A 27,590-nucleotide genomic window follows, 5' to 3' on the forward strand; every position below is an offset into this window, starting at 1 on the left:
CCACCCCTCTCTTCATTGCTCCGCCTCCAAAACTCACACTCCAATCCTAACCACCCTGTTCTGAATCGGTCTCGAACCCCAGCCCGACTGCTGCTGGCATGCGAGGCGAATGCACTACCAATGACGCTAAACACCGCATTCTCTAGCGGCCGTCGGTGCGCAGTGGTTTATCTGCACAACTCTCACTATCTGCCTCTGTTACACACACAATGCGAGAGTGGATGTCTGTTTATCACAGCTGACGCGCAACAAATGCTTCACGAAAAATAAAGCGTAGTTGATGAACGAACGACAAGGAAGCACAAAAAATGAACATACAGTACACGAGTAAATACAAAGTGTTCGTTCTTAGTCGCAAACAGCACAGCAGCTCCAGACAATCAAAACCCAGTTTACTCACATGAGGAGCGGGATCAAAGCAGTTTTCAGGCCTTCCCTCTTAGCTATCTCCAGTGCTGGAAAGCTTTTCTAATATAAACCAGGTCCTAAGGCGCTTGCCCAGTCATAAACCTTCATTCCAGTGATATTCTTTTGAACTGTTTTGTATTGTGTCCCTTTCTCGTTCTGCAGTTTTTTTTTTCTTCTTCTTATTTTCAAATCTCCCTCTTGCTCGTTCTCTCTCCTCGACCGTCATACGCCCCCTGATGCTGATTGGTTAGACGTTTGTTGTTGGACTCGGCCCGACTAACTTCCAAACAGTGAATTTGAAATATCAATGAGTCCCCCTTTAACTTGACTATTACAGGCGTTCGACAGTTTTGAGCAATCTCTCACCACAAGTTACAACCCATGTAAATATATTTGTACTCTTTCATGCTACAGTTGTACAAATGAGGGTATTTTCTAACATCTTTGCACAATCTGTCACCTATATAGGCCTCCATTGTCACTGTAGCTTGCATGCGTTCCGTTCAGTGTTAATTTCGTTGACGAATAATTTGTGTCATAATTTTCGTCAATGACATTTTTTCAAGGACGAAAACGAGACGATGACTAAATAAAAATGCGTTTTTGAATGACTAAAATCTACTCTAATTTTCGTCAACAAATAAAAACGAGACGTAAAAGATAGAGAGGGACGATTTAGGAAGATATCCGGTCAAGACTGCTGTCCTGTGGGGAAGGTACGCACATTTGAAGTGTAATGTGCTGATCTAACTACGGGAAAAGCGGCGCTGTTGCGTGCTCTACAGGCTCGTCCAGCAGCACTTCAGACTGCTTCACAATTAATGAATAGCGCACATTTATGCCAAGCGATTGCTTATGAGCTAATGTTGATGAATTAGACAATGTTTATTATGCAATGTTTATATGGTAATATGTTTTAGACGGTTGTAAGAACACATTTTATTATCCCTCACCTGAACTTAAATAACCAGCCTGCAACTACAGTACAGACCGCACACATTTCAGAATAAGAGTCACGGTGTGTTTCGGGATGGTTTATTATTATTTTTACCCCTGGTCATTATTGTTATTTTGTTTACACAATAAACTGTATTTAACTTAATTTAATTTCTGTTTAATTCATAGTAAACTACTGTATCTTCTGTCACAGGAAGGAAAGACTAAGAACATTATTTGACACATTATTCAATATATTTTACAAGTATAAGGGTTATTATAGTTAACTTAACCTAAAAACCATAAAAAATCTTCATTACTTGAAATAAACGTTAACTGAAATAAAAAATATATAAAAAGTGTAAACTTATTTTATTTCATCAAGTTTCTAAGCTTTAGCTTAACCTGATGTACTAAAATAACTAAAACAGAAATAAAAAACTATATAGACATTTAAAAGCAAAAACTGAATTGAAATGACAAGTACTGAATTGAGCTCTCTTTCGCACTTGAACGGTTAAAAACTGTCCGCTTTGGCGAGTAAAGTACAGTTGGTTGTCTTAAGTGAACATCAACAGTTTGGAGAATATCAGATGTATATCAGTGTATTGGATCTGTGTATTGTTAGAGAAATGCTTACTTAATGCATTACAATTTAACTAAATTAGATTTTTTCTACTTTAGATTTAGTCGACTAAAACTAGACTAAAACTAAAACAATTTCCGATGACTAAAATATAACTAAAACTAAATGCCATTTTAGTCAAAAGACTATGACTAAAACTAAATCAAAATTTGCTGTCAAAATTAACACTGGTTCCGATCTGTTCTGTTTATGCAGGATTTCTTCGACTACCTTGACTATTTTCTTTACTCCCAGGGCACGGTTGCCACCTTGTGGATAAACTAATTACTGCAACAAAAAATTTTTTAAATGCGCTTGTGCAACCTGCACATACTCTTCTGATGACGAAATTTGCATCACGCGCACTGTACACTGACCCTCGTGTTTAAACACATTGTTCCTGACTCAAAAATATGCATTATAATATTTTGGAAAAAAAACGTTTTAGAAGCTTTATGTGTCATTCTCCCAATTGCTCAGGTGTTCTGAGTGGTTACTTACTGGAAAAAAGTTGAAAGAGCCCAACTTTAAGTGTATATGACATTCTGGTCTCAAGATGCATCTCAAGTTCCCCTTCAATGCAAGTTTATCATCTGCCAAGGAAAAATCTGATAGCTTAGAAAAATAATAGAATTTCTCCTCCATAAGCCAATAAAATATGCTGATTTGGTGCTCAAGTAACATTTCTTGTTATCAATTTTGAACAAAACTGTGCTTAATATTCTGTGGAAACCTTTTTTAGTATTATTTGATGAATAGAAAGTTAAAAAGAACAGCATTTTTGTAACATTTTAGATGTCTTTACTATCACATTAGATCAATTTAATGCATCTTTACTGAATAAAAGTATTCATTTCCTTAAAAACAAAACCTATCAAAGTGTACTGAATTTCTTATCTGTGAAACAAAAAAAACAAAAACAAAAAAAAGATCTTTATAGAGGACAAAATCCATTTAAATATTCTATCAGAACTAGATATTGCAGTTAGTTTTGGTCATTTGTTCTATAACCCACATATAAAGGACAATATAACGCTACTGTTACCATGCACACATAAGCTTCTCAGCGGACTCCTCAGCATAATACATAAACAACCCATACTCCCACTAGGCATGCTGAAAATAGCCCGTCACACTTTAACATGAGAACTCAGCGGTTTAATTAAGCCGAAACACCCACTATGGCCCTTTTTTGACAAATAAACAGTTAAAATAAAGACACGCTAAAATGCTGATGCTGTCGTGAAACGGTTCTCATCAACCATAATGTATTGCAATGGCTAAGTGATATTTCATTCCAAGAATTTTTCCATAAGGCTGTGTGTTTTTGAATAGCCACTTTAATAACTACAACAAAACATGCAACCTTTACAACACCCAAACAGAAACAAACTGTTCACATTAATTAGCATCAATCACAGAGACATCTGGGTTTGTTTATCACTGCTGATCAAATTCTGTTTTGCACATACTATACAAAAATATGTTGTGGCATTTGTCTATAAGTTTATGCTTATACAAAGCGATGCAAAATTAACTTTTAAAAGGTGTTTGAACACAGATGTGTGTCCACAGTGTGTGTAAACAACCAGCCTACAATGGTAAAAATCCACCCACTATTTTCTTTATAATCCCCATAAATCATAAACAGTTTCTCCAAAGGAGCGGTTCCAGATTTCCTCCAACTCTCACGTAAGAGTAGCCCCGCCCATTACTGGCCACGGAATCGGCCCTATTAGCTTAGCTCCTCCCCTGAATGAGCTGTACACAGTCCGCCATGTTTATCTCCTCACCAGAGCATTTAACAGCAGCATTCAAGTAAGAAATGTTGAAATGTAAGCTACTAAAGTTATTTAATCAAGAGCAGTGAGTGATTTTCTGTTTTTCTTTTGTTGTTTGGTTCATATTAACAGCATATACAGTACTGTAAATTTATGCTACTATCACTTTAATACACAGATCTTATCTTTCTGTAGACATGCTTCGAATGTGTGCGCTCAGAAAACCATTTATCAGAAGTTTAAACTGTTATGGCTTTAAAACGTATGCAAATAATAAACTTTCATGATGACGAAGAACTGCAATGTCATGTGAGCGTGACCACGATAGAGATGATGATCAAAACCAAACAGATGTTTTGTTAGTTTTTGGCACAGTATCCAATGCAGGAGTTGTACAGGCTCCACCCTCTTCTGGAAAGTGGGGTGGGGAGCAGCAGCTCATTTGCATTTAAAGATACATGCACAAAAACAGCATGTTTTTCCTTCCACTGAAAAATGGGCATTTACAACATGATTACAACAGGTATTTTGAGCTGAAACTTCACAGACACATTCTGGGGACGCCTGAGACTTGTATTACATCTTGTAAAAAGGCGCATAATAGGTCCCCTTTAAGGGTAATGGACTTTCAGTTACAAACAATCATGCGCTTTCAGGTGCAAACAATTTTTAAGAGGTTTAAAAAGGTAAAATAGGAAAAATAAATGCACTGATGACAGCATGATAAAGTATTGCACTCTAAACAACATATGCATGCATGCATGGTTAGGCAAAGAGTAAATAAACAAGAGTGAGGCGTGTTTCAAGGTCCAGGCACGTTCTAATTCAACACGCAGGTCACAGCAGGTGAGTCTATCATCTGCACTACTCAACTTCCTTAACAATACCTCTCTTTGTCGACCTTTACTGATCAAGCCCTAAATCCGTGGTACAAACATCCTTAAATGGCACAGTGGACATTTACACTGTGTTCCAAAGCAAGTCTTCAAAGGGCAAACATGGCACGCACAAACCTAGACGCGGAAAAGGTCAGAAAAGCATAATAGATGCGCGGCTCCTCCCTCCTACCTAAAGCACCTGACGTGCATGGAGAAATAAACGGCAGCGATAACCCTCGGTCGGTGGTTTGTTTAGTGCAGACAATCCTTTGATAAATGACTCGGCGTGTCAGTGATTTTTTTTGTGTCAACAAAGAAATATAATCTACTTTTGTTACAGCGGCTTTTCAAAGGGAGAATCGAGAGCCAACTGTGAAGCTCTCTTGAGTTATATTTAACTGGGCCTCTGCGTCCCGCTCCGGCTTCATAATCTATTTTTGCGGTTAGTGTTTACATTTGCTTGTTGACCCAGTGGAGATCATCTAAAAAAAGCTGTCAGGTTAAAGAGCTGACCCGAGATTATGTGTCATTGTGTGTGAAACCAGCTTACAAACTGTGAAATCGCTTTAATAGGAAGATCTTAATTACTAAACTCTTTTCAAACTGCGATTGAGAGCTTTGTATGGCATTAGAAGGGCGTATAAGTTGCATCAGCAACATCTGCAATGTGCGTATTTTCTTAAAAATACAATAAAAACTACATTTTCTAAGAAAATGTGAGTGGTGCTTGCCCATGCAAAAACTTCGCCACAAAGCCTGACAACTTTCCCACTATTTTCTAAGCAAATGATAAGATGTTCTGAATGGTTTCTAAGGTGTTGCTAGTGGCTGCTAGGTGTTCTGACTGATTGATAGGAGTTGGCTTATTGTCTTCAAATCAAAAGAGCCCACTCCCAAGACTGCATGTTATTCTGATCCCTAGATATAGCTGGAAGGCCCTCTGTCAGCTTAAGTCTATGGGATTTTTTTCCTATCAGACACACATACAAAAAAAGTGTCAAAATAGTGAAAATATCGGTGCAAAAAATATAATAATTATGCAAAGTCATTGCAAATATGGCTTTCTGAGTGGTTTCTTGCATAACTAAAGTATTACAGGTGGTTGCTAGAATGTTGCTAGGTAGTTTAAAAGATTTATTGACTGGTTACCAAAGTTCTGAGCAAAAAATTACAGTATTTCAGCAATTGGTGAGGTTTTCTGAATGGGGGCTTACTTGATAGATGGATTATAACAGCCACAGTTCAAAAGAGTCCAAACCCAAGTCTATATGATATTCTGATTCCCTAGATATGGATGAAAGGCCCGTGTCAGTCTAGGAGAATTTTTTTTTGCCAGACAAAAATGTGGAAATTTAAAAAAAAAAAAAAAAAAAAACATATTGCAAATATAAGTGAAAAATTACAATGCAAAGTCATTGCAAAAGTGTTATAAATTGTTTCAAAGGTATTGCTATATGGTGTTTCTTCACAGTTTCTAAAGTTCTGGCCGATTACCAAAGTTCTGAGCAAAGAATATACAATAAGTACCAACATGTTCTCCAACCAATACGCCTATATAGGTCGTTTGTCACTTCCCTGAAATACGACCCATAGGAGCGTTTACTAAAGTTGCGGCCCTTTTGACAACAGGACACTTTCATTTTAATGCATTGTTCCCTTTTATCTGCATCATATATTGGGTTTCACGTTTCTCAATTGGCAGAGCATTGCAATATATAACAATATGCAATCATGCGATCATGTGATCGTGGGTTCGATCCCAAGGAATGCATGTGCTCAAAGTGTAAATGCACTATAAATCATTAAGGGTAGGTTTAGGGGTGGGGTAGGTGTAGTCGTTAAAAAAAATAAGTTTTGCTAAATGGAAATAGGACAAATGATGTAAAAAGTCCACACATTGCATTTAAATGAACACGCATTTTGATTGGTAACAACAGTCATACGTCATTTCATGACGACAGACGTAACACGACACTGTCATTATTTTTACGCCGACTAGAGGGCGCATGACTTCAAAACGTAAATATAGGTCATAATAAGGTGCTTGAAAAATGACCTACAGGGTCGAGTTTTTTTGGAGCATACTTACTTTCTGGTAAGTATGCTAAACAATTGTTATTTTCTGAGCAGTTTCTATGGCATTGCTAGGGTGTTATGGGTGGTTGCTAGATGGTTGTTAAGGTGTTCAGAAATTATTCAAAAGAGTTTATATGACTCTTTTAAAAAAAAAAAATAATTTGAGTTTATATGATATTCTGATTCCCTAGGCTGAAGGCCCTTTGTCAATCTCAGAGGCCATCCACACAGAGACGCATTTAGATGTATACGCAAAAATTTTGGCGTTTAGTCGAAAAAAAAAAATCATATCGGCGTTTCGTCCAGACGGATCTGGCGTGTTGGGAGCCCAAAACCGCTATTTTTTGAAACCGGGTCCCAGAGTGGATAAATCTGAAAACTACACCCTTGCGTTTTTTGTTTGTACAGCCAATCCGTATATTTTGTGAAACAATGATGTCATCACCCCACGAAATTTTATTTCTAAGCTTTACTAAAGTTTGTATACAGAGCGTATTTATGCACAGGTTTATGCGCATGCTCCAAGTCTTATTCTCCATTTTTAGTATATCTCTGTGGCAGAATTACAGCGCCACATACTGATCTGGCAAGAATACTACATCTTTTTGAGTTGGTTTCAGTGGTTTCATGTGTACGCAGATATTTCCCTGAGACGAGGGGGAAAAAAGATCGGATAGGGAAAGCTCTGGCTTCGTGTGGATGTGGCCTAAGTCTATGAGATTTTTTTTTGCCTGAATTTTTGTCTGCCAGACAAAAAGTGGAAAAAAATAGTGAAAATATCTGAGTGACAAAATACAATAAATTTGCAGTCATTGCTAAAGGGATCTAAATTGTTTCTAGTGTATTTTAGGGTGCTATGGAGGGTTTTGTGTTACAGTTTTGGATGAGTTCTGACTGGTTCTGACCAAAGATCAGAGGTAAAAAAAATTCTATATATATATATATATATATATATATATACACAGTATGCAAAGTTATTCTGAGTGGTTTCCAGGGAGTTGCTAAGCTATTACTGCTGGTTGCTAGAGTGTTGCTAGGTGGTTGCTAAGTTGTGGGTGGTTTCTTGTAATTCAAAAGATCCCAAACACAAGTCTATCCATCTAATTTTTCATGCAAGAACAGGCGCGGCCATCTGTAAATTTAATGTGTCTGGCTTCCGGTGTCATTTGCTTCCAGTTATTTTTAGCTGTACCAGCTTGTTATGCTGCCTGATAATGCAAACTTCTGTTAATGCAAGTCTATTGGATTGTTTTACTCGTTTGTTCATCAGCCAGATGAAAATCATAAATTTGATCACTTAAAAATAATAGCACACCTGTTTAAAAAACAAAACAAAAAGAGAAGGCAGGAATGGCTTCCTTTGCCTCACCATTTACAGAGATGGCCTATTGTAACTTAATCTGTAAAATCTCACATATAAGTACTAAACATTTATCCTCATTCATTCAGTCAATGAGGATAAATCAATGGCCACAAGGAAGAAAAGATCCTATCTATAGTATTAAAGCAAAAGGCAGGGGACAAGGTGGACCCCGCACCATGAAAGTCTGGAGTCAAAGCAAGCCAGCCCACATTGTGTTCGCAAACCACTAACATCCTGGCTTTATCCTGTATTTATGGAACAAGTGATAGCCTATTGTTTCATTGTTTAGTAGAAGACTGACCTATTTTAAACAGCAATACAGTACAACTTCCTGTGTAGAAAAGCCAAGGGTTAAACAGGCACCGCAGACAGAGAAAGCTCCGTTTTATAGACTTCTCCGTTGGGTTCCACTGGAGAATTACGTGATCCTTCATGAATAAAATGAAAATGGCAAAGTATACTGCATAATGTAAAATTCCATTGAGGCTGTTAAGAGCAGAGAATGCCTTAACATCTGCCCAGTGTGAAAGATAATTACAGTGTAATTAAGATCCCTATAGACGGAGTCTCTCAGACCGGTAGCCATCACTAAAGCTGCCAAAGCTAACACTGAGGACTTACCAGCTATAGTTGCTAAACGCTCCGCTGACTGAGTCTATCAAAAGCTTGAGCAAATCCATTAGCTGGATTAATCATATGTTATAGGTTTGAGGAAAGGGCAAACACATTTTCGCCATTAATTACCAAGCAATTGAGTGAGTGTGTAACAACCTTTACAAGGACACACATAATCACAGAACCATAAAGGTTCCATCTACTGATTTTCATCTAGCTTTCTAATCAAAACTAAATCCAGGTTTCCCAAGACAGTTCATAAATAAAAATGACAGTTGTTAAAGAAACAAATTAAAATAAGAAACAGCTTAAATACCAGCTTACATCTTAATTTTTAGCTGTTTTATCTTATGTTTTGTGTTATTTTAAATCTTTTTAACCCATTTTGCGGCCCCCTTGGAAATTTGCTGATGTCGCCTAATGGGCCCCGGCCATCTGGTTGAGAACCACTGGTCTAAAGTGTTACTTTTTAGTAAAAAAAAAAAAAAAAAAAAAAATGGTAATTTATACATGCAAGTCTGTTTTTTTTTTTTCTATGAATATCGCAAATGTTTTAAAGTAACCTCAAACTAAGGAGTATGCAGATTTGAGAGGATTTTAAAAGTGCAAAAAAGTCATGGAAATTAATAAAATATTAAAAAGTCATAAAAAAAAGTTACATAATTATGCATTTCATAGTAATTCAAGCTCTAAAATAGTTTAATGGGCAGAAATGACTATTTGTGAGCTATTTGTTTAATTATTTAAATGTATTGCCTTCAATATTTTCTTTGAGAATGGGGGCCTTGAAGTCAAAAAGTCTGTGAACCACTTCTGCAGAACTCTGGCCTCTCTAACGTAAAATTTCAAGCTACTTACAGACATGATGTACACATGCAAGGACAAAATGACGTAAACCTGAATACGGTTCATTTTTACCCCCCAAAAAAACTTGTGTAGTGCATCTTTAACAATTCAAATTCATTTTGATGTTCTTGACTAATTTCACAATATTACAATGACCAAAACAATGGTCTAGTGGTTAGCGTACATGGTCTAACACATTGAGCTATGGTGTTCTGGTGGGTTTGAGTCAGACATTTTTCATTTCCTCCATTCTGCATGATTGTCTCTTTTTTTCTCTCTCTCTAAAAACCACAAAAAATGAAGAAAAAAAAAATTAAATCACCAAAAAATGTTTTCAAACATTGCTCTGAGAAAACACAGTTTAGATGTTCTGTTTATTCTGTTGTTTTGAACTTATTTATTGATGTTTGTTGCTTTTAAAAAACAAAAAATGTCAATGTAATGTGATGCTTGTTGAGACTGATTGTGTTTTTATCCCCCTTAGAGAAGCTGTAATCTTATAATTTGTTTTCTAAAGTCTCTTAATCAAATTTAAAGGCTACTCAAAAAGCGGCTCTTTAATCACATGACTTGCCAGACAATGTCATGATATCACAAACACGGTTTCGCAATAATCAATGCTCAACAATAAGGATAGGTCAATGACGTGGGCCCTGGTTTCGCACCACTTGCGCGCATATTATCTATCTATATATATATTATATTAATATATTATTAAACTTATATAATACATTTATATAAAAAATTCATATTTTATATATATATATATATATGTATTATTAAACTTATATATATATATATATGTTGATTTTAATTCCTTATTGTTGAGCCTTGATCATGTCTGCACTTTATAATTTGACTTCATGGCTTTTCACTTCATGGCTTTCAAAAACTACAAAAGATTTTTTTTTTTTTTTGTGGATGTGAACAGGCAGGACACATGGGAAGAAAGTGTGTGTGTTTTGTGCACGTCCATCCACCTCAGCACTATCTGTAATACATCTGAGAAAAGGAAATTACCACTTCTCTGAGCATTTTGGCTGGGCTTCCAACAAGTCGAGGGGTGAGATAACTCTCCCATACTTTTATATCTCATAAGTATTAAGGTCAGGAAAGAGAGTGAGTGAGAAGAAAAAAGAAGGACAAAGTGAATGTGTGAGAGAGAGTGAGAAAAACATCCACTCCAAGGCTTCAGAAGCTGTCAGGCTATTAAGGCCACTAATCAATCATCATATTAAGATAATATAACCTCTCTCTTAAAATAACGCATAATTAACAGAATCATTGGCGAGAGGCTACATGGACTGACATCCAATTACTTCCATCAGATTATTATCTCTGAAAATCTCAGTTCTTACAAAACACAGCTATTAAAGCATAGCTGCAAGTTTTATCATTTTAATATGTCTGCACAGAACTGAATATACATGTAATTAGATTCTATACAAGTACCACGCACATAAAATGATACATTTGAGACCGCCTTCCAGCTAAGTAGCTCGCTCATGCGCTACAGTATCATCAAAGGAGCCTATGAACCAGCAGAACCACATCATAGTCTTTCATTCCTAACATCCCAAGCCTTTTTAACATGGTTCGTGGTGTCATTGGTGTGGGTGATTGGACAGTCGGCTGGGAATCGATATAAGGATGCGGCAGGTCAAGGCCCTTCATCAACCACACAGGAGATCCAAAGCGCAGCATGTGGCAATTGGAAACATATGATAAAAGACTCACAGAGAGCTCGTGGCTAAAGAATCTCTGACCCGAGCCCTGGCCTCCAGTTGTGTGCTGCACCTCAATAAAAATGTAAATATCTCATCTGCTCTGGGCGATTACTCACTCAGCTGGTGAAGAAGTCAAGAAAACTAGGTCTCAAATAGGGAGCGGGTTACACAAATGCTCATTTCCTCATCTTTTAAAGTACTAATTAGAATGCCGTTTCTGTGAAGAACAGAAAACAGAAGATTCTTTACGAGAAAAAGCAGTACATCTTCAAAAACCAAAACACTGCAATCATTAAGAAGAAATATCTTCAAGACAAAGATCACTGCACTGATTTATGCACTGGTAGTTTCTGATTTTTAGAAAATGCGAGGGCAGAACCTATGATATCAGGGTGCTTTTTTGAGCACTGCCAACACTTTGCTATGCCTAGCTCATAATATGTATATACTGTATATACATACACATATATAAATACACACACACACACACACATATTATATATATATATATATATATATATATAATATATATATATATATTATATATATATATATAAAATCACTCTAAGTAATTTTTACATTTTCTTGAATAAGCAATTTTTAATGTTTTTTAAACTCAAAAAGACTCATCAAGGCTACATTTATTTGATCATAAATACAGTAAAAACAATAATATTATGAAATATTATTACTATTTAAAATAACTGTTGTCTTTTGCAATATATTTTAGAATGTAATTTATTCCTGTGATGGCAAAGCTGAATTTTCAGCATCATTACTCTTCATCATTCTTCAGTGTCACATGATCCTTCAAAAATCAATCTAATATGCTGATTTGGTACTCAAGGAACATTTCTAATTATTATCCATTTAAAAAAAAAACAAAAAAAAAAAAAACAGTTGTGCTGCTTAATATTTTTGTGGAAACAGTGATACATTTTTTTCAGGACTCTTTGATTTTATTTATTTGAAATGGAATTAGTTGTATAACATTATAAATGTCTTTACTGTCACTTTTGATCAATTTAATGCATCCTTGCTGAATAGAAGTATTCATTTCTTTTAAAAAAGAAAACTTACCCCAATATTTAGCAGCCATAACATGAAAAAATTATCTACTTATCTGCATTTTGTGCATACCTACAAATATGTTAAAGATATCACGTAGAGCTTTTAGAGTTGTTTACATTTTAATGCCAAATGTGATGGTCATGATCAAATAGACATGAATGTCAAAAATTACCATACAAAACGAGTAAAATAAGGACTAAAATGGGAGGAGGGGAGATGTCCCTCCTGAATCTTTCCCCTGCTGACAACATACTGCTGACGAAGCAAATACAAGTGCACACACACATCTCAGAATCCTAGAATAAAACACAACAGATGCAGATTCATACCATATCCATATCTAAAGGTGTCTCGTAAAATCATCACTGCTTTATTCTTGAATTCCAACCACAGAAAGTAATTACAAACTGTGGGGCGAAACGCCAGTGTTTTATTAGCCTAACAAGCCATATCTGGGTCTAAAAGGCGTGTTACAACAGAAGTGATCTTTCTGGGAACTAAAACTTTAACACACTATTAAAGCGCTTGCCCGCAGTCAGAACTCCAATCCTGTAAAATGCACACTAAAGTGAGCCAGTGACATATGTAAAAGTCACACCCATCTGTGGATATGAAATATGGATCTGGATCACTGCTTGCCATTATTTTTAATGCTTCCTGCGTATTGATTTTTTACTCTCTGCTTTCAATTAAATGCTTTACAGACTCTTTGTATGCAGGTCAGGGATTTGGTGATGGGTGGATAAGAATGGCAGAGGAGTAGAGGGCTTCTTTTCTGATTTTATTGCGCTGACTGCCTTTCAATCACATAGGAAAGGACTCCTCATTAGGGGAGAGCAAGAGTGCGGCAACAAAGACTGAAGGGCAAGGTAGAGCATTAAAAATCCAGTGTCTTTTGACAAGAGGCCCTTGATGGATACTGGTGTTGAGCAGAAGCTTCCTGTGGTGTCAGCCAGAAGAGATGATAGACACTCCCCACAGGGTTCGGAGATCTTTGACCTTCTTCTGCACGTGCCCACTGGTGCACACACTCAAAGTTACCACTTCGCATCTGATATAGGTTTAAACACATCTACAAATGCCGAGAAGCGTGTAGCTCAAGGGTGTGCATTAAATTTTACACAAAACCTGCTCAGATGTGAGCGGCATGCGATTGACTGTGGTAATGCCCCTTGCTGAAAACATACACACACACATATGTCTTCAGTGCTGGTTAGATTACTTACAAATTGTAGCATGGAGAAATTTTAGTTAGTAATATAATCTATTATAGTACACATTTGAGGTAATGTAATCTGACTACTTTTAGATTACTTTTGACCTAACTTATCTTGTAAAATCTTGTACCATATTGATTGAAAATAGAAAGAGAAATACAATATATTCCATTCTTTGTTATCGACAACTTGAAGTGCATTAAACATTACGTCAGGGTTTCTAAAAATGGGGTTCGTGAAGGAACTGCAGGGGATTCTAATCTAATAATTAATTAAATGATAAAAATGTCAAATTAAAATACATAAATAAAAACAAATCAAAATGAAACACTTAAAGATTTTACTAGAAAGATATTTTATTTGTTTATCTGCATATCATGTGACCATTAACTGACATCAGAACCATGAATGTGCGAATGTGCTGTTAAATTATTGACTTTAAATCTCAGGGGGATTTCAAGTAAATATATGCGGTATAAGATGTTCGGATGACAAAAAAAGTTTGGGAATCCCTGCATTACATGTAAATATGAAATTTTGCATTTTAATATATTTGAAAGACAAAAGCCTTCCAAAGACATAGTAATACATGGTTAAATGACTCACTAAGGGTGTGTTCACATTTGTTCTCTTGGTTCGTTTGGACCAAAAAAGAAAATGATACATTTAGTCCTGGTCCGCTTAGCATTCACACTGTTATTTTTAACACCGAACCTAAAGATACAAAAAAAAAAAAAGAACTGCTTTTATGACATTTTTTTATGGCACTTGTCAAATATCCAAAACAATGCTGCGTGCTGGGCTAAATGCGCTCGCTGTATGTGCATACACATGATAGTATATGATGGAGCTGACAGCTCATGAAGAGCTTATAAAATGAGTAAAGGAGTCAAATCAGTGGCAGGAATCCCTCCATCACACACACAAACGAAGATGCCTGTACCGAACTGTGATGGGCAACATCGCAACTTTGATGAGAAAAAAAACAGGTATGCTTGAGAATTCTGTCCTTTTTAGGCCACATCTTATGACATCATGTCCTGTTTTTGGTTTGTTTGCATGTCTTTGGTCCATGTTGTGTTCATATTTCAGTCGAACCGCACTAGAGTTTGTTTGAAAGTGGAACGAGACCCATCATTTCAAGGGTCTCGGTCCACTTGTTTCGTGTGCACCAGGGCTTGGATGGCAGCGTTCACAATTATTCAAATGAACCACGCTAACGGAGCAATAGCACAAGTTCGTCAGGAGTTGATTAGATGTTGCAATGTTGAGAAAACATTCCTTACAAGTGAAATATCTCTGTAAATCCAGTGGTCAAATCATCTCCATTTTCCTTGTAATTATCGCCACTTGACTATAGTGGCTGGTCGGTGTGTACAATTCCACAAATCTAAAAGACTTTCCAAACATACAGGGGTTTCCAAACAAACACCTGGTTTTAGACCACAATAATTTATTAACATGATGTAAGGCCTCCTTTTGCGTCCAATACAGCATTAATGTGTCTTGGGAATGACAGATACAAGTCCTTCACAGTGGCCAGAGAGATTTTGAGCCAACTCCTCTTCCAGAACAGAGTTGCCAGGTCACTGTGTGATGCTGGTGGAGGAAAACATTTTCTGACTTGCTCCTCCAAAATACCCCAAAGTGGTTTAAAAATATTTAGATCTGGTGACTGTGCAGGCCACAGGAGATGTTCAACTTCACTTTCATGTTCATCAAACCATTCTGTCACAAGTCTTGCTGTGTGTATTGGTTCATTATCATGCTGATACACTCCACCCCTTTCAGGGTACAATGTTTGAACCATTAGGTGTACACGGTCCTCCAGAATGGTTTGGTAGTCCTTGGCAGTGACGTGCTCATCAAGTACAGTAAGGAATGCCATGATATAGCAGCCCAAACCATCACTGATCCACCCCTGTGCTTCACTCTGGGCACACTGGTGTTAAGCCTCTTTGGGGCTTCTCCACACTGCAACTCCCACGGATGTGGGGAAGTCAGTGAAGGTTGACTCATCAGAGAACAATACATGTTTCAAATTGTGCACAGCCCAAGATTTGCACTGTTTGCACCACTGAAACCAACATTTGGCATTGGCACGAGTGACCAAAGGTTTGGCTATAGCAGCCTGACCATGACTATTGACTCTGTGGAGCTCCCAACGAACAGTTTTGGTGAAAACATTTCGAGGCAAGTAATTAATTCTGCAGTGAGTTGGGCAGCTGTGGTTTTATGTTTTTTTGGATACAATTCGGGTTAGTACCTAGACATCCCTTTCAGACAGTTTCCTCCTGGGTCAACAGTTACTCCTGTTGAGTGTGGTTCGTCCTTCGTGGTGGTATGCCGACATTACCCTGAATTCCATAGCTCTTGATACACCACAAAGACTTGCTGTCCTGGTCACAGATGAGCCAGCGAGATGCGCACCAGCAATTCGTCATCTTTTGAACTCTGATATGTCTCCCATTATTTTGTGTGGATTGCAATATTTTACGTACAGCTGTGATATTGCTCTGCTAATTCAACCTTCACACTCTGCTCTTACTGATGGAATGTGAAATCAGTGAGGTTTGGCCACCAGGCCGCAAATATATAGGCGTAAAGCTTATAAAACTATATTGGTCAGTGTTTCAGTTTCATTGTCCAACCCCTGTATATAAGCAATTGGCTTTTTTAAGAAAGGAAATCTTCAGAGATAAAAAAAGAACCGTTTTGGAGAATCATAAAATTATTATTAACTTACTGGCATTGTATGAATATGTAATCATGTAATTAATAAAAAAAAGTAACTGTGGTCTGATTAAGTGCATTTTAATCCAATTACAAGTACTCAATTTTTGAAATCTAATCCAGATTTATATATAATCCGTTATTACCTAGCACTGTTTGTCATGGTGGGGACCTTTAATGATATTCTGCATTTTTACATTTTCATCAAGACGTTATACTGTATAATTTAAGCTGCTATATATATTTGGTCTCCAAAATGTAAACAAAATCAGAGCCACACAAACAATATATAATTCAAATGGAATTCAGAAACAAAAAGAATTATATAATTGGAAGTCCCAGCCCTTCCTGAAACAAATAATGAAGTGAGAAGCTTGGGTGAAGACAATGGGGAACGGACTTGGGTCAGAATGCCCTAATGCCCAGTGTCCAGCCTGTCTTCAATAAGAATAAGTAGAAAAGGAGAATCCGCACACCAAAAAAAATGCAGTTTAAGGTCCTTTGAATAAGAATAAAACATCTGTTCCGATTTTGATGTCAAATGTAACTTCTCCGCATAAAACATTATGCAAGATGATGTAACAGGCTGTTGCCATTAGAGGTTATCTAAACTTGCAATTTAACCATTGCCCTACATACAGACCATCTCAGCTCACTGTCAGCTTTATAGAAATATGATACCGCTAATAGAAATACAAGGACAGGATCTGTAACTATACAAAAGCGAGTGTCTGTATAACAAAAGCTAATGAGGGCTGGGACAGGAAAAGAAACACTGAGTTGCGATGTCCACCATGTTCCGTTCATCTGCTCACCCACACAGGCTATTATCTATGAGTAATAAAGGATCAACACATTTTCAAGCCTATATTTCAGTGCCGTTTCGGCAGTGGCGAAAAGGTCTGGTTTGTTTAATTTGTTATCATGTCCCATATTACCAGCCAGACTTTTTGCTTGGGATGCTTTTTACTGTGCTTATTAAGCTCACATGATGTCAGGAGTGTCCAAGAGTAACAGATTAAAAGGGAAATTTGGCATATGTGAAGCTCAAAAAGAATTGCTATGCTTTTATAACTTCTCTCTTGGCTGACATTCAGTACAATGGTAATGTGATGATAATGCAATTAAAATCATATTCTCACATCATATATCCAGAGATGATTAGGGAATAGAATAAAAGCACATATTCACAGGCATCAAATATTGGTCAACTACTAATCTGAATATTCAGTAGTCCCCTTCAATGTCTATGGTGGCTACAGCCCTAGCTAGGAAAACCAACTGATACAACATGGTAACTGAACTAGATTGATTTGTCATTTAAATTTGAACACAGCAACTATTTACATGCTTAAACTGGCTTAAGATGGTTTGTTGGTCTTAGCTGGTCTTCCCATCTGGTCAAGATGGTCTGTTGGCTGGTATTTTTCAAAAGGTCAGGCTGGCAGCTAATAACCAGATTGGGAGACCATTAAACCATCTAAGACCAACTTATGCTGATTTAAGCTACTTTTTAAATCACTGTAAAACAAAATAATAAATAAATAAATAAATATATATATAATATATATATATACACACACACACACACACACACCTGTATATAAACTGATTAAAATTTTAAAAAAAACTTAATTTAAGGCAGCAATTAAACTTAAGTAGAATCTAAGTGGTACTAAATATAAAATGAGAGAAATTACTGTGACAGTTTAAATGGATGGAAAACAAAGATGCTGTTGTAATGATGAAAACATTTTAGTGCATCTGCTTACAAACTGGATGAACTTCTTAAAAACAATACAAATTAAATTCACATGCAAAAGAATACAAGAAATGCATTTCTGAACGTGAATCTGCCAGCCTGATATAAAAAGTCAGAAATAAAATATAATTTCAAATTAAATTTATTTTTTAAAAAAATCGAAATAATGGAATAAATAAAATAAAATCGTTAAATAAAATAAAAAATTCTTCAAACAAATTGCATAAAAATTAATAAATAAAATATTTCATTAATAGCAGTCAAATCTATGAGTTTCTGGATACCCTTCACATAGCCTGGATGACATCACCTTGGGAACAATCAAGTCCGTGAGACCATCCGAGCCTTTACTTGTCACAAAGCACTGCGAAACTGACCTTCAATCATATGTGCAGCTTTTAAAAACATTGAATTATAGCAGCTACAGTTATGATCCGTTTGCTTTGCAATGCACACATTTGCCCTAAACATACACAATCACTCTTAATGCCTTATGATCTCTGACGCTGATCGACAAGAATGCACCTGTCTATTGAACAGAACTTTTTGCAGAGAAATCTCTCACAATCACCGTTCCGATTATAAAATATTAACCACAAAGGCCTCTCTTACCGGGATGACAGCTGATGGGTTGGATGAGAAGGGCTGATAAAGTCAAACACAACATCCCTAAACGACACGATCCTCGCAGTCTCCACATGTCCAAATGCGCAATTAGAGCAACACGGAATGGCGGATCAAATTGAGCGTCAATGAAGGAAACACACTAACTTGACTAACCGAAATAATTACGAGAGCGATTTTAATGACCGGCGACAAATCTTGTGCCTGTTTCGTGGGACATTTCGGACAGCCCACAATCCGCGCACACTTCTGCTCTCGGTGGCGTCCTTTACATTCTCTTTACATTCTCAAGTTAATCCCAACCGGACACACTTTCAGACGCTCGTGCTCGTTCAGTTCCTCTGCTGTACAGCGGCTCTCTCTCTCGCGCGCATCTACAAAGTCAGTCGCTTCAATCACATTCAGTGCGGTCCGCTTCTCTATCCAGGAAGTTGTGCATATGAGCGTTTCGTGTTTTGCCAGAGGAATTAGTTGAGAAATCAAAGCCCTGCCCTCTGGATCCTAGCGCCGAAGGCTGTGGTTCTGTACGACTGCCTAAGAAAGATGAGGATTGGCTACTGGAAGCTGAAGCACAAGACTGTTCTCATAGTGTGTCTTTCTAAAACAGTTAGTTCCGGTCCTGTGATCTGATTGGTCAAAGCGGCGTTCCAAGCATGCATATTTAGTAGGGTCGATGACGTGACGCCCCTTTTTTTGGTCGTCCGGATTAGTGATTAAAAAAAAAAATCTATAATGAATATGAATTAATTTTTATATTTTTCGTGGGGCGTAAAGTGAAAAAGGCATAATCTTTTATTATTTCATAATATTTATATTTTATTAAAAGTTTTTTTTTTTTTTTTTTTTTACCTTTTCATGTGTATCCTAATTCATGTGTATTCTATTGCTAGCTACACCACTTTATATTTTTAGTCATTCAATCGAATTATTTGTTTAAAATGGTACAAAAAGGTACGGAAGCAATATGAATATAGATTTATACAAACTTGTAAGGGTTTTATAAGAGTTTCACATTCTCTGACTAGCAATTTTGGAAATGGAAATCCCAGACTGAATCTGAAACAATGATTCTAGGATCCTTTGAGCGGAAAATTTTTGTCTCTCCACTCCACTCATATATACTGTTCCAGAATCCAGACCGGCTTTCGGTCTGTGTGTTGTTAGTAATCACTGCCTGTGTACCATTTCATTGCAACAGCAATAGTGTGATATTGCTTAACACTTCTGTACTGTTGGGCCAGCTCTTTATTTGTATACTAACATACATTATCAAATTTTATTTATTTCCATCTAATTTCAATAACCAAATGATTTCAGGACATCTTTTAATATCATGCCACCGTCAGCAGAACTCAATAGACACTGCATTGTCATTCAGCCCTATACTCTTCACTGGGAGACGAGAGACTCAAAATTGCCTTGCAATGTAGACAGAAGGATTACGCGGCATATTCTGAGCTTCTCAGATTTCACCAGTCCTCAAATTTCCCACTTGCCGACAGTTCAGTTAAAACATAGTACAGCTATATTCAGTTATCCTGTCAGAGAAGCCATAGCTTCTATCCCTGCTTCACAGTCTGGCCTCAGACACGGTCGCTCTCCAAGGTGCTGAAAGTTTGCCAAGCTGTCATGCATTATCCATGGTGCTGGCGACTCCCCTTTCACGACAGTGTCACTTATTAGGAGACTGTGTATTATCTTTTGTAAATCACTGTGCAGTTGTAACCTTAAAGAGATATTTCTACTCGAGCTGGCCTTTCTTTCATTGGTGTAACCTAATGTTCATTATTTTTGACTAAATAAAAACAATATATTTGTATGTTACCAAATGAAACACATTTAAAGGTTGCATTAAATAGTGTAGCTCTACATTTGAATATTAGATGAAGACTTATTTATTCTACAGCAAAAATCTCATTTGTTAAAGTGCCCCTGTTATGCTATTTTAAAGGTTCCTAATTTTGTTTCGGAGATCTCCTACAATAGGTTTACATGCATCCAAGGTCAAAAAACACTTTAATTTTCTCACAACATTACATTGCACATTGCACCTCATTTCGCAAAGAGTCTGAAGAGTACTTACTGTCAGCCTACTCTGCTCTCGGACTGGTTAGATGGCCAGTCTGTTGTGATTGGTCAGCGTGTGTTGGAACCAAAATGCCCATTACCATCTGAATTATAATAAAGGCCTTCTGAAGTGAAGCTATGGGTTTTTGTAAGAAAAATATCCATATTTAAAACTTTATAAATTAAAATAGCTAGCTTCCGCCAGACGACTTGTGCCACAAGAATAACCCCTGACGCGATGTATGACGTATGATGTAGGAGTATCGTAAGCTTAGACGCCTCTCGCGGTTTAAACAAATAGGGCTGTGTAACAAACTCAAGCTCCTCTTCTCTTATATCGAAATCCTCTGACAATTCTCTTTAAAATTTCTCGCTTTAGACTTTCAAATAAGTGACTGGTGTTTTGTATTGTTCTATCCTCTGAGCTTCCGTTATTGTGTCATGCGTCGGGTCAGGGGTTACTCTTCCGCCGCAAATCGATGCGTAAACCATCTGCCAGAAGCTAGTTATTATACTTAATAAAGTTTTAAAAATTAATATTTTTCTTACAAAAACCCAGCGCTTCGCTTCAGAAGGCCTTTATTAACCCCCTGGAGCCGTATGGATTATATTTATGATGGATGGATGCATTTTTTGGGGGGGCTTCAAAACAGGCCCCCCTGTTCACTACCATTATAAAGCTTGGAGGAGCCAGGACATTTTTAATTATAGCTCCGATTGTGTTTTTCTGAAAGAAGATAGTCATATACAGGGGTGCACATAACCTTTTTGGTCTGGTTCTCAAGGGAGCACCTGGAGATGTTGCTTGGTACTCACACTTTACGCAGCACTCTTAACCTACAAGTTGTCATCATCACTTTCCTCCTGACTGCTCTCCTCACTATCTTCTTTGCTCTCGAACATGGTAGATGATGATGATGTTTTGTTTTTATTGTATTAACACTAATAACACAGACAACAGCAGGAATATTAGGCTGCTGTCACTTTAAGACCGAATGCGCGGACCGAATATACTGACACACTTCCGGTTTCTTTCTCAACCGTTCACTTAACACTTGACATAACCAAGAGAATACTTGCGAGACGGGTATTTTGACGAAATTTTGTGTGTATGTGTCCGTTCAAGTGCAAGTAAACACTGCTGTCTGAAAGCATCTCTCTCTCTCTCTCAGCATGCGCGCGCTTCGGGTGTGTGAGGCGCGCAAGTCCCGATTTTTGACTCTTCTTCCGCGTTTAAAATCGTTTGAATGTGTAAATTGGCAAGACAAAACACGTCCAAATGATAAACTTTCACATTATGATGGTTAAACATCATGTTTAACCATCCGTACGGATCACGGATCAACTGCGATCCGTTGCACTCTAATAATTAATGGACACACTTATCATCATGATTGCCATCTTACCAGAGATGGGGAGAAATCCTACTCCTGTAAGTAAACGTGTCCCACGTTTTCTGGTACGCATCATTTATTTTTACCATGCATGCGCACCTGCGCACCAGTTATGTGCACGCCTGGTCATATACACCAAGGATGGCTTGAGGGTGAGTAAATCATGGAATAATTTTAATGTTTGAGTGAACTATCCCTTTAACTTATATGAACTAACAGTGAACAATAATTTGTATTATTATTGTTGATATTAACTAACAAAATGCTGTAGAATTGTTGTTCACTGTTAGTTCATTTTAACTAATGTAGTTCACTAATGTTAACCAATGAAACCTTATTCTAAAGTGTTACATAAAAATGTGTTTTTTTTTAAATCCATAAAAGCACAAAATTTCACGTGAGAATGAATTAATTTTTATCGTCCTTATTGTGAGGTCAAGATCTGAGAAAGCTCTCATGGGCCAATGGTTCTCTATCACCCTGTCAGAGCTGTGAGTTGAATACTTTATCGCTAATTATCACTCCAAGGTTTTCTCACCAGTGCTCAAAGCCCGTGTGTTTTTGTGAGACTCGAGTTTTCTCCTAAGACAGCCACAAAAACGGCTACGGGACAGGGAACAGCAGGGGAGTTTGGGAGAGCTGCCCAGCTGGACTTTAATTTGAAGAATCTGATTAAATTCGGTATTTAATTACCCTTCTCTCAGAGGAGCTGTTGGGGATTGTCACAGTGTTTTGAGCGTGTAGGGTGTGAGCCATCTGCCTGTACTTCTGGAGCGCTCTCTGGTGACCCCTGCAAAAAAGGAAGAAATCATTTTCTCTTTTACTTCTCAGCTCTCCCGCTCTCTCTCTTTCATGCACACCCACCCCCACCCCCACGTCCTTTATATAGCAACTCTTTATTATTATTTTCAGTTGATTTCACATGTTGACAGTTGCTGCATAATATATGGTAGAGTGCATCAATTATGTAGCATTTATTCAGACAACAGCTATACAGTATGTGAAATTCATTGAATCAGTGCAACCCTGCACATTGTAAATCTCAGACATAGTCATAATTCACTGTTATGTACGCCAAATAATTCTTCCCAAAGGGGTCCTGCGCACATAGTTTATGGCACAGAGTGTGAAAAACATATAAAAGGATATAAGTGCATGACTGGATTTGGTGGCATTCATAAAAGTTTAAAGACTGAGGTCAAAAAGCAAGTGCAAAAAAAATCAAGAGCCCTCTTGAATGCAATGATACTTCATCGCCTCATATATCTTATATAATGGCATTTGTTGATGAAAACTCCTTGTAGACACATTTCTTTGTTTATCAGAGCGGCATGGCATAAAGAAAACCACATGCAGCAATAGCTTTGAGCAAAAAAAAGAGCTTGGCCATGAGAAGTGATTGTCTGTTCACCTTGACAGCAATGTGGCCTGCAATTAAAATGCTAAAAAAGCTTTAAAAAGACAGATAGAACCTTTTGAAGACGAGCATTCGATGAGGATGAGCAGCGATTCAACACTAAGGTCATTATACAATTGGGAATGGCTCAAGTCAACCTAATAGAAAGGCATGTTAGAAAATTCTTAATGATGTTCGGATGATTCTGAAACCAAAGCGGAGCGGCTTGTTTTTTTTTCTCTTTCCATGAATTATTATCTTGCCTTTCCCTCAGTGCTGATACTAATCAAAAACAGACGTGAAACCCTTATTAAAGACTTATCTGAATGTATCTTGGCAATCAGTCTGCCTCAACTCCGAGAGGGATATTTATGCAAATTGGATGCTTTGTCACCACGGTTTGTCATACATTATTTGTGAACTTCATAAAGAGCGCAGTTGCGGATGAAAATGTCTATAGCTTCTGGACGGCTGCATAATAATAACACAGCCTATTTGTGAAGCCTAAGGTATCACGGCCAAAATATGCATTTTTTTCTGGTCTGAGATATGCACCCCATATCAGCTTATACGATAAAGGCTCCATTTGCATATATATGCAATTTAACATCTTACATCATCACACCAGTGCATTCAATCCGCAGGAAAATCTACTTATCAGAACAGCATCCACAACCCGAGACACTAACCTGAGGAGGCTTGTCAAAATAAGTAGGAGATAAGAATAGGAGCTTTTCCTCTGCTTTCACAAGCCATAGCCCATAATTAGGCCATTTTGGGATTAGGGAATTTGAATTTCAGCAAAAATCTGCTGTGCCACTGCTGTTCCAAGACTGTTTTACATTTCTGCTTCAATGTGCCAATAGCCCTAGGCAGTGTGAGTTAAACATTTAGAAGGTACTGACTCCCAGGCTTAGTCGTCATATCATATATAGAGAGAGGTTGACCCAAAGAAGAAAGGAGGGCCAAAAAAGATGGCCTGTAAATTGAACAGTAATATACTGTGTCAGTTTAGAAGCAGTGCATTGGCATGGTATTACTTTTATTTTTTTTTTTACATAAAAATACTTTGTTAACATTGCAACAAGCATTGCTGCAAAACCTTTTTGTAGTCCAAACAATACAGCATAGCTCTAGCAATGCCAAGGTCATGGGCTTGATTTGCAGTGAATGCAAGATCGAATACAAAGTCTACCTTAAATGCACTGCATGTCATTTTGAATAAAAGCATCTGCCAAACAGTGTTGGGCAAGCTACTCAAAAATGAAAATTGCTAAGCTTTAAATTACTCTATAGAAACTTTAGCTAAGCTGATAGTTTCACTGTATCTTGCTACTTTATTTTATGTGTGATGTATTAAATATAGCAAGAAGGAATTTGTTCACATACCAATCACAGTGATTTGATTGGTCAGGTCAATCACAGTGCAAACTGCCTACACAACGCTGAAACAAATACTACCCTACTCTAAACCCTAACTATAACCTTAGTATAGTGCTAGTAGCAGCTTTTTCTGAAGACTGAACTTTTGTTGCCAGGTGACTTCATTATTGAGTTGACCAATAAAATTGGCTACAGGGCGGGGTTTGTGCTTAACTGATTTGGTGAGCTTTAGCCAATGGGATTAACACTTGCACCTTGGTCCCGCCCACTGCTCAAGCAACCAGCTGTCAGACGCAAAATAAACTTCTTAATTATAATTATTATTCCTCAAAAAATGGGGGGACACATTAATTTTAACCATTAAAAATGGTTCCTGCGCACAAGATGTGCATGTAATCATCATGCAGTGCGCAAAGAAGTAGTCTTGAGGAACCGCCCACCTGATTCATTTGAACGAGTGAGTCGTTTACACTGTCATTAGGCTTGTTCAAGATCCATCGGTGCTGCGCAGACCGATCGGCGTATGACATCAAAGTACCGCGAGAGCGATTCCTTATGCTTTTGAATTGCTCTCGCTGTACATACGCCGATCGGTCTGCGCAGCGCCAGCCTATTAACTGATAACCTGTATGTTGATGATTCAGACCAGTTCAACTGAATCACTACTTTATAGCTGATTTGACCTAGTTTCATAACTGACGAATTTTGAAACATGGACACTTTTATTGAAACAACATTAAAGGGGACCAATTATGCAAAATTAACTGAACACAGGTGTTTGAACACAGATGTGTGTCCACGGTGTGTGTAAAAAAACCAGCCTATAATGGTAAAAAATCTACCTACACCTTTTTTTATAATTGCCATAAATCATAAACAGTCTCTCCAAACACGCAGTTCCAAATTCCCCCCTTACTCTTACGCAAGAGTAGGGAAACCCCACCCATGACTGGCAACGATCTGCCCTATTAGCATTGATACTGTCCTGAGTGAGCTGCAGCAGTCCGTTATTTCTATTTACTCGCTGTAGCAACTAGAGATTTACATCTGGATTTGCAAAAAAAAAAAAAAAAAGTAGTTTAGGATGGGTCAAACGCTTTGTGCTCTAACTTCATATCCAGAACAAGTAAGTATGGCACTTCATATTTTTTTAATGTTTCCAAATTTCCTTTCTGAGTATGCTTTCTAGAATGCTGTACAGCTAATGTGGCTAAAGTTACCATTGTTTCTGACTGTATTTACAGAGACCAGAGCTACAGTAAGTTGTTATTTTTAACACAAAAACGGTCACCTTCTGTATAATTCATAAACGCAACTTTTTACTTCTTAAAAATAAAACTAATGAGATAGATCTGGTCTCTGCAAAAACAGTCAGAGACAATGGTAAGTTTAGCCACATTAGCTGTACAGTGTCCTAACAAGCACATTCAGAAAGTCAAACATTCACAAAATAAAAAGTGAGATACTTGCTTGTTCTGGATTTGAAGTTTAATCATGAACAATTAGTACTGATCATTGATCCATCTTTGGGAATTCTATTCGCTGTGTGAGGTTCTCCAGTTCTGCTGTTGCCGTAGAAAGCGCAAGCTGGAAAGGCTCCACCCTCTTCTAGAAAGGGGGCGGGAAGCAGCAGCTCATTTGCATTTAAAGACACACACACGAAAACAGCATGTTTTTGCTCCCACCCAAATAGGGGCTTTTAAAACATCATATAATATATGATCTATGGGGTATTTTGAGATGAAACTTCACAGACACATTCTGGGGACTAGGGGTGTGCCCGAATACTAAATCCGTATTCGGGAGTCCCTTTAGGGGCTCTGTAGTATACGTCATTTTCTTTCTGAATATGGTATTCAGCTTCGGGCACATCCCTACTGGGGACACCTGAGATTTATACTACATCTTGTAAAAGGGGGCATAATAGGTCCCCTTTAAACTGACTCAAAATTAATAACGACACTATTGTCTTCTATAGAGCTGCTTATAGTTGAATAACACTCATTTCATAATTGATCGTTGAATTAACTTTACATAATTATTGAACTGAACTGAATTACAGCAGAATTTGGATGTCTCATATTTAAAAAGGTTTGCATCATTGATCGTTATATACTGTTTATCACTGTAAAGTTGCTTTGAAACAATCTGTATTGTATAAAGTGCTATAGAAATAAAGGTGATTTGACTTGACTAAAGGAATCGAGTCATTCATCCCCACATTCTGATTCTAGACACCAGACAGAGAATGCTTTATGTGTATCTTAAATATTGCTTAAATATTGTGCTTCATTACTTAAACATTGAAGCGTTTCATAACACTATCCTGCTACTTAATCAATACTTAATCAGTAGCTTGTATCCTGAAAAGATATATGATTTAAAAAGTAGCGGCTACTGCTGATCACATCACTGCTGCCAAATGTATAAATGTACAATGTACAATACAATAAATGTACAACACATTTGGCAGTGCACCACGGATAAATTAAAATTGCTACAGTAAATAGCCAACTGTGATAAAGCGAGAAATTAAATATAGGACTATATGTATACTTTATTCTTTACAATGAATGCATCGCTCACACAAAACACATTTAGCCGTTTTCAAAAGGTCAGAGGTTTCATGAGTGGAGGAACATCAATGAATCTATAAGCTCTGTCAGTGTCATCTCTTCCGAACACCCT

General features: G+C 37.3%; 1 protein-coding gene across 4 annotated transcripts in view; it reads right to left on the bottom strand.

Annotated features, from left to right (window-relative positions):
• Positions 1–19,272, bottom strand: part of ca16b (carbonic anhydrase XVI b) — a 95,681-nt gene extending 76,409 nt beyond the window's left edge. The window contains exon 1 of one of the 4 annotated variants that reach the window (XM_051897617.1): positions 18,651–19,272. In XM_051897617.1, coding sequence (XP_051753577.1) covers positions 18,651–18,738 — 88 coding nt within the window. In that variant the 5' untranslated portion in view covers positions 18,739–19,272. The remainder of the gene's footprint in view (positions 1–18,650) is intronic. The other 3 variants (XM_051897619.1, XM_051897620.1, XM_051897621.1) reach the window with 3 other exon arrangements.
• Positions 19,273–27,590: the final 8,318 nt, after the last annotated feature.

This window comes from Ctenopharyngodon idella, chromosome 6 (assembly GCF_019924925.1).
Source record: "Ctenopharyngodon idella isolate HZGC_01 chromosome 6, HZGC01, whole genome shotgun sequence".
Taxonomy (NCBI): Eukaryota; Metazoa; Chordata; class Actinopteri; order Cypriniformes; family Xenocyprididae; genus Ctenopharyngodon; species Ctenopharyngodon idella.